This window comes from Dipodomys merriami, unplaced genomic scaffold, assembly GCF_024711535.1.
Source record: "Dipodomys merriami isolate MVZ:Mamm:240054 unplaced genomic scaffold, mDipMer1.0.p SCAF_57, whole genome shotgun sequence".
NCBI classification, from domain to species: Eukaryota; Metazoa; Chordata; class Mammalia; order Rodentia; family Heteromyidae; genus Dipodomys; species Dipodomys merriami.
This window is the reverse complement of record NW_027206146.1, coordinates 2,522,502-2,530,852: the sequence shown is the minus strand read 5'-3', so window position 1 is coordinate 2,530,852 and position 8,351 is coordinate 2,522,502. Positions and strand designations below refer to the sequence as shown.

Here is an 8,351-nt window from a genome sequence, read left to right as displayed (position 1 = left end):
AGCAAGAGGGGGCCCTGCCCTGGTCAGTAGGGTCCCGGGGAGGGGGCGTGGAGGAACTCCTGCAGGCTTTGTCCCTCCTTGGAGCCACAGAGGGCCTGAGATCCCCAGCCCCAGGCCCCTTCCCTGGACTCCATGGTGCCCCTCTCCCCTCAGCCCCCATTTCTCTGCCTGAGTAGAGACCTTCTGAAATCTCTGAATGGCCAGGGAGACCCCCTCGCCCCGTCCTTCTCCTCTGAACTCTACCCAGGATCCAACTGACTGGCTGTGAATTCATTTTTTGTGGGGGGGGGCATCTTGCTCCTCTGAGACCTGAAGGAATTCCAGCTTACTCTAGGGACCCCACTTTTCCCCTTAAATACCCCTAAAGAGTCCTCAGTCTTCTGTTCTCCAACTCTGAGCCCCAAAGAACCCAGACCACATTTCTCAAGCACTGGGAGGACCTGGGCTCATTTTCTTGGGCACCGCAAACTCAGGGTGCCGGCGAGGTTTCCCCTCTGGGCCTCCAGGTCCCCATCCTGAGATCTGGCTCTCCCACTGGGCCCTATCGGTGTGTGTAGTTTTATGGGTTCCCTGGAGGTCCCCTGACCCTTCCCAGCCCCCGAGATCCAGAAATCATCTCCTCTGGATCCCGGACGGGCCTCCAGTGCACGTGGGGTTCTGGGGTTCCAGGGCACACTGAGTCCCCACTCCTCTCCAGAACCCCCTGTCCCTCAGGACCCCAGCTGGGCGCTGCCTCCTCCGGTTTGGCCTGCGCCCCATCCACAGCTGTGACCATGATGTGGTCCAACTTCTTCCTGCAAGAGGAGGACCGGCGCCGGGCAGCCGTGGGCCGGCGCCGCGCACAGGAACAGCGCAAGCCGGGCCTGACGGCCGCGCGCGAGGGTGCCGTCAAGCTGGTGCTGGTGCTGGCAGCGCTGGGCGCCACGCTGGCCGTGCTGGCCGTGGGCACGGAGTTCTGGGTGGAGCTGAACACCTACAAAGCCAACGGCAGCGCCGTATGCGACGCGGCCCACCTGGGGCTCTGGAAGATGTGTGCCAAGCGGCTGTGGCAGGCGGACGTGCCCCCAGCCAGGGCTACCTGTGGCCCTGCAGAGCTGCCTGGAGGTGAGAGGGGCCGGGAGAGGGGGAGACAAGACAGACAGACAGAGATGGAGAGACAGAGAAAGACACAGCTAGCCCATGCCCCTAAGTGGCGCCTGTGTTTGCAGATGGTGGCTGTGGCTTGTACCCCAAGACCAGCCCATCCCCACAGTCTTTGCTCCCAAGGACCTGGACCCTAGACCAGCCTGTGCCCCCCCCAACAAGGGCCTGTGTCCCCAGGCCTAGCCTGTGGCCACAGATAGACCATGTCCACCCCAGCCAGTCCATAGCTCCTTGAACAGCCTGTGCTGCCCCCACAATGAGCTGGACCCCTTCCCACCCCTACTGCAGGCTGCCTGGCTCTGCCGTGAGCCCCAGGGAAGCAATCACCCCCCCACTTAGTGCATCCTGAAAGCAGAAGTACCACCAGACACCAACCACTTTGGTGGGATGGACCTTGTGCCCCTCCCCACACTCCCAGGGGAATGCTTTCCTGTTCTTCTCATTATCCACCCACATTGGACCTTCCAAGTCATCTCCTTTCCTCTGCAGACCCATCACAACCCTCTCCCCGCATGGTGCCAGGGCTATCCCATGGCTCTCATTGGCTGGTACCACCTCTGTGTCCACCAGGCACATCCTACACCCCTGGGAACTGGAGAGGGCTCACCCCACCTCTGCTGACCCAAAATGATGTCTACGCAAGATAACCATCTGTCTGGGCCTCCTTGAGTGGGTGGGATGTCTCTCACAGGGTAATGAGCCTAGGCTTTTGCCAAGTGGAATGTCCTGGGAATATACGTGGAAGATGCTTAGGTAGTCCCCCGCCCTGTGCTCAGTACTTCAAACTCATTGTCAAAGCAACACTGAGATGACATAGCCATGTCCCACAGAACACTGCAGAGCAGAAACCCACGGCCGCTCTGACGAGGCACCGGGTGTCTGTGCTCCCAGTGACATGCTATGTCACCTGTCACTAGCACTAAGAGGTCCCAAAGACCCTCCCCTACCAGCAGAGACACGCCCACACTAACTGCACAAGTGGGGGTCCCTCCCACCCTCATGCTCAGAAAGGACTTCACAGCCAGGTGCTGTGGCTCACGCCTGTAATCCCAGCTACTCAGGAGGCTGAGATCTGAGGCTCTCAATCCAAAGCTAGCTGGGACAGACGAACCTGAGAGCCAGGCACTCATCTCTCCCACAACCCAGCAAAAAACCAGACGCGGAGGCACACCATGGCCCAAGCAGTAGGGCACCACAATTGTCACCCCATTATTCCGCTCCCAACAGGACATCTCGGTCTCCACAGGCTCAGAGAGGTAGCTCGCACTTCAGGACGGAGTCTTGCTTGGCTGCAAGAGGCCGGCGCACAGCCCGTTGGAATGAGATAGTTCACAGCCTTTGGGGGTGGACAGACGCAGTGTCCTGTCATCAGTAAGCAACATGGGTGCCAGGTGCTCCCCGCCGTCCCAGAGCCCTACCCCCACCCCCTGTGTCCTTCCCACTGAGCCTCTGCGGCCTAGCCCAGACCCAGAGCAAACTTGGCTTCTCTTCCGGCTCCTCAGCACGGCGGCGTTTGAGCCTGCGCCTGACCTCCCGCTCCGGCTGCCAGGGGGATCACCTGCCCACACCCGGCTCAGGCTCATCTCTGTCTCTTGCATACCCCTCCTCACTCTGGGGAGTTCCTCTTCCCATTCTTCAGGCTGCCTGCTTCTCCTCTGATGTTCTTTTTTATTTTATTTGTCAGTTGTGGGGCTTGAACTCTGGGCCTGGGCACTGCTCCTCAGCTCTTCAGCTCAAGGCTAGTGCTCTACCACTTGAGCCACAGCGTCACTTCCAGTTTTCTGGTGATTTATTGGCGATAACAGTCTCATGGATTTTGCTGCCCAGGCTGGCCTTGAACCATGATCCTCAGATCTCAGCCTCCTGAGTAGCTAGGATGACAGGCATGAGCCACTGGTGCCTGGTTCTGATGTTCATTTGACCCTTGTGGGTTTTCTACCTCTTTTCCTCTTTCTGTGCCTCAGTTTCCCTATTGTCAGGATAAGCAAATAGATCAGAGTAGTTGGATCCTGAGGAATCTACCTCAGACCCTCTCTCTCTCTCTCTCTCTCTCTCTCTCTCTCTCTCTCTCTCTCTCGCTCGCTCGCTCGCTCGCTCGCTCTCGCTCTCGCTCTCTCTCTGGTTAGTCGTGGGGCTTGAACTCAGGGCCTGGGTGCTGACCCTGAGTCCTTTGTGCTCAAGACTAGAGCTCCACCACTGTAAGCCACAGTGCCACTTCCAGTGTTCTGGTGGTTCATTGGAGATAAGAGTCTCCCAGTGACTCAAACTGGATCAGATCTCAACCTCCTGAGTAGCTAGGATGACAGGTGTGAGCCACTGGCACCAGGCTCTCTTCCTCCCTCCCTCCCACCCTCCCTCTCTTCCTTCTTCATTCCTTCCTCTCTGCCATCATAAAGGAGGCCTGTTCCCACACCACTCTATCAGGTTCATCAGAATCCTCCCCCAGCACTCTCCTTTACAGCCCTCAGCTCTGTTCTTCTCTCACCTCGGCTCTGTGAGATTTGCTCATCTAATTGACCTCCAGTGGCCTGGGCCCTAGCTCTGGGCTGCCCACTGAAGTGGAGGTGGAGACTGTGTGTGTGTGTGTGTGTGTGTGTGTGTGTGTGTGTGTGTGTGTGTGTGTGTGTGTGTGTGTGTGTGTGTGTGTGTGTGTTTGTGCTGGGCTGGCTCCTGCCCGCCCCCCACACCCCGTTTTATGAACTCTCTCTCAGTTACCTCTCTGCCTCTCTCACCACAGTATCCTCTATTGCATAAAGTGATTATTCCTTTCTAATCCCCCTTGACCCTACCTGAGGGAGTAGGGAAAGAGAGTATTATCTCACTTAAAAACAAAATCAGACAGGAGCAGGGATCAGAAGCTGGGAGAGGTTCCTGAGGGTCCTCAGATGCTGACCCCAGAGCTGGAGGGTGGAAACGCAGCTCCCCATGCCAGTGTGGCCGCAAGGGCTTGACCATGGGTCCTTCCTCCCACCTGTCCATTGGGAACACCGCATTCTACGTTCCGCTCCCCATGTGCTCTGCTATGTGTCCAGCCTCTATTTGATGGGTAGGACCTCGAGTCAGCCCTCCCCGTTTCTCTCTCCCCCTCCCACCTCCCACAGAAGCAAACTGCACCTACTTTAAGTTCTTCACTACGGGGCAGAACGCACACATCTTCCATCGAACCACAAAGAAAGGTGAGTGCTCTCCCCCTGTGACAAGGGCCTGGTGTATGGGGCGGGGGGAGGTGTTGGACCTCGCTAAAGCAATGGCAGACCACTGGCTGGCCCCTCTGCAGAGGGCTCCTCCGTGATTTGGGGTGAACCACACTCCTGCTCTGCGGCCCTCACTGAAGCCTCTCCCACCAGGCCGCCTGTGTCCTGCTCATTACAAAGCTCTAGGCCTTCAGTCACCCTGCAAGCCGGGCTCAAGTTCAGCTATGTTTGCAATGATTGTTGGGGCAGAGGCAAGCTGCCAACCCAGAGGAATCTGACCGCAGAGCGGGGTCCTGGAGCCTCTGCCACCAGGCAAAGGCTGTGTGCAAATCCACACACAGCGGCCATGGAGCCCTCGGAATAGGGCTGGTGGGATGGGAAAACGGGCTTCTCATGTTCAATTTTAATCAGTTGTAAATTAAGAGGCCTTATGAACCTAAGGGCTACTCCCGTACCAGACGATGCAGCTTGGGAGACTGAATCTTTCCTACTTCAGTCTTCTCCTTCTCACACGGCCCCAGGCCATCAGGATCCTGTCATAATCTTTTTTTCTTTTTCTTTTTTCTTTATTTGGACAGTCCTGGGCCTTGAACTCTGGGCCTGGGCACTGTCCCTAAGCTCCTTTGGTTGAAGGCTAGTGCTTTACCTCTTAAGTCACAGCGCCACTTCTGACTTTTTTTGGTGATTAATTAGAGATAAGAGTCTCATGGACTTTCCTGCCTAGGCTGGCTGAACCGTGATCCTCAGATCTCAACCTCCTGAGTAGCTAGGATGACCTGCCCGGCAGTACTGAGGCTTGAACTCAGGGCCTGCATGCTGGGTCCCTGAGCTTTTTCACTCAAAGCTGGAGCTCTGTCACTTGAGCCACAGCTCCACTTCTGGCTCTTTGGTGGCTAGTTGGAGATAAGAATCTTACAGGGGCTGGGGAGGTGGCTCAGTGGTAGAGTGCTTGCCTTGCATGCATGAGGCCCTGGGTTCGATTCCCCAGCACCACATAAGCAAAAAGAAAAAAGCCGGAAGTGGCGCTGTGGCTCAAGTGGTAGAGCGCTAGACTTGAGCTAAAAGAGCTGAGGGACAGCGCCCAGGCCCAGAGTTCAGGCCCCACGACGGGACCCCCAAAAAAAAAAAAAAAAAAAAAGAATCTTACAGACTTTCCTGTCTGAGCTGGCTTTGAACTTTGGTCCTCAGATCTCAGCCTCCTGAGTAGTTAGGATTAAAAGTGTGTGTCACCGGTGCCCAGTTCATGTCATCAGTTTTACCTAGGTTTTGCAAGAGTTAATCAGAGGATACAGCTGAACTATTCCATCTCCACCCCTTTCTACCTTGTCCCTGCACTGTATGAGCTTGGTCAGGGGACTATACGCCTCTGAGATACTGAAATCATCCCAGTGCACACAAACAAAGCACTTACTGTGTGCTGTGCACCCGAATCCTCCCCACAGCCCTCTCAGAGGGAGCCTGGTTTTCCAGAGGTGGAAACTAAGGTTGAGAGAGGGTCTTTATGGGAGTCTTCCAGCTAGAATTCCAACTTGGATCATTGCAAGATTCCACCTTTGTCTTCCATCAACCCTGCTGCCTCGATCTCCTCCCCTCTAAACAAATGGCTCCCAGAGGATGAATGATGGGTAATTCCCACCACCTTCCTGATCTCCGCTCTATCCTTTGCTTTGCTGTATAACTTCAGGCCAGAAACGGGCCCTCTGTGAGCTCCTCCAGGTGTAGGAGCAAAGCCAACAGCCGAGTCCCGCATCTCCCAGCCTCCTGGATTGGGACCCCTAAAGAGAGGGTCCTCCTCATTCTCCCCTGTTCCCCTCCCCCCTGCAGAGGTGAACCTGGCCGCGGCAGTGATCGCGGTGCTGAGCCTGGCAGTCATGGCCTTGGGCTGTCTCTGTGTCATCATGGTTCTCAGCAAAGGGGCAGAGTTCCTGCTTCGCGTGGGCGCTGTCTGCTTCGGCCTCTCAGGTGAGCCCGAGAGCTTGGAGGCTGAGGACATCTTCACACTCGCTGCATGCTGGGAAGGAGGTGGGCTCTCCACATACCAGTGCATGCTGGGAGGTGGGCTTTCCACACACTGGTGCATGCTGGGAGGTGGGATCACCACACACTGGTGCATGCTGGGAGTAGCTGGGAGTAGAGTTATATCATTTTGTATGTGTGCATGTACATGCACCTGCAAGTCCCAGGGCTTGAACTCAGGGCCTAGACACTGACCCGGAGCTTTTTCGCAGAAGGCTAGTGCTGTATTATTACTTGAGCCACAGCTCCACTTCCAACTTCTTTTTCTGGTTTTTCTGCCCTGCCTGGCTTTGAACCTCCACCCTCAGATCTCAGCTAGGATTACAAGCATGAGTCACTGGTGCCCAGTTTCAAAGGAGTATTTTCCATTTCTCTTTTTCTTTTTCTTTTTTTACAGTGCTAGGGACAGAACCCAGGGCGCTGCATGTTAGGCAATCCCTCGACCACCCTCCATCCCCAGCCTCCAGAATCTATGTGCGCACACGCACACGCACATTCGGGGTCTCATGCCTCCAAGGTGGGCGCCCCACCCCTGGAAACACACCCCCAGCCCCTTTTAACTTCTGCTTATTATTCCAGTAGGGTCTTGCTTTATTTTGCAAGACTACATATTCAGCACAGATGGAGTTCGAACATTTCCCCCACTATTTCCGCCGCGTACTTGGTTGAATCGGAGCAGGATGATGTTTGCTGAACAAACGAGTGGGAAGTACAGGCAGTTTCTTGGCCCATAGCAGAGATGCTCAGAGCCCAGCTGGGTTCCAGGGCTGAGGGCCTTGGCCTCTTCCTCTTCTCTCCCCCACAGGCCTGTTGCTCTTCGCAAGCGTGGAGGTGTTCCGGCATTCTGTGGGCGCTCTGCTCCGGGCTGTGGGCCCTGAGCCGCCCCCCGCCCCCCAGCTGACCTATGAGTACTCCTGGTCCCTGGGCTGCGGTGTGGCTGCTGGCCTCATCCTGCTGCTGGCGGCTGGCTGCTTCCTGCTGCTCACCCTGCCTGCCCGGCCCTGGGGCTCGCTCTGCCTCAAACGGGGGGACCCAGCCACCTAGAGGCGGGGGGCGGGGGCACTTGCTCTGGCACCTGCCAACTTTGCCTCTCTCTCTGAGGCCCTCCTCGAAGCCTACCACCCACCTACTGCAGAACTTGTGCCACTGTGGGGCCATGATGCTTTCCACACACCAGCTCCACCCCTCAGCCTTTCTCTACGTAAAGAAGTTTTCCTTGTTGGGCGCCAGTGGCTCACGCCTGGAATCCTAGCTACTCAGGAGGCTGAGATCTGAGGATTGCAGTTCAAAGCCAGCCTGGGCAGGAAAGTCTGTGAGACTCTTACCTCCAATAAACCACCAGAAAACCAGCACTCAAGTGGTAAAGCACCCGCCTTGAGCTGAAGAGCTGAGGGACAGCACCCAGGCCCAGAGTTCAAGCCCCAGGACCAATAACAACAAAAAAAGGTTTTCCTTGGTGGCTGATGGCGTGTCCCTTGGGGTGACAACAAGAGGCTTTGTATAAATAAAGGACTACCTAGGGAAGCTGGTGGGTGCCTGATGAGGGGACTGAAGGGGGGTATGTGAGGCTGAGGTCGGGGAGTGTCCCAGTGAACGAAGGGGCTCTCTTGTTCGCTTGTGGGAGATACTGGGCAGATACGTTAGGGCCTCCCTGATCTGACTGGAGAATAAAGGTTTGAAAATGGAACTGCATTGGTTTGGAGCCTGTTCTCTGGGGGTCCCTGGGGGAGCCTGCTAGCAGCAGTGACCTCAACCCTGAGGTCACACGAGCCTCAAGTGGCTCATGGGCAGCTCTCGGAACTGACTTCCAGGGTCACGACACAGCAAGGAGCAAATGCGATAATAATCCCCACAAAGCTGCGAGCAGGCCGCCCTGTGCCCGGCATGGCCGCATCTGTCCCCGCGTGGCTGATGACTTCTCAAGTGGCACTTGGGGAGCCGGCATTCAGCGGAGGGCACAGCCCCCCCCCACGAGTTGACAATCTGTCGGCAGAAACA

The 8,351-nt window shown here is 56.4% G+C and overlaps 1 protein-coding gene across 1 annotated transcript; it reads left to right on the top strand.

Moving 5' to 3' along the window:
* Positions 1-601: 601 nt before the first annotated feature.
* On the top strand, positions 602-8,013 carry Cacng6 (calcium voltage-gated channel auxiliary subunit gamma 6). Its single transcript, XM_070000806.1, has 4 exons — positions 602-1,104; positions 4,245-4,319; positions 6,162-6,299; positions 7,159-8,013. Exons 1-4 carry the CDS (start codon positions 774-776, stop codon positions 7,395-7,397), a joined length of 783 nt encoding a protein of 260 aa, XP_069856907.1. The 5' UTR covers positions 602-773; the 3' UTR covers positions 7,398-8,013.
* Positions 8,014-8,351: the final 338 nt, after the last annotated feature.

Coding starts and splice junctions, on each gene's coding strand:
- Cacng6 (XM_070000806.1), top strand. CDS start 774: ATGATGTGGTCCAACTTCTTCCTGCAAGAGGAGGACCGGCGCCGGGCA. Junction 4,320..6,161: donor CCATCGAACCACAAAGAAAG/GTGAGTGCTCTC, acceptor TCCCCCCTGCAG/AGGTGAACCTGGCCGCGGCA. Junction 6,300..7,158: donor TGTCTGCTTCGGCCTCTCAG/GTGAGCCCGAGA, acceptor TCTCCCCCACAG/GCCTGTTGCTCTTCGCAAGC.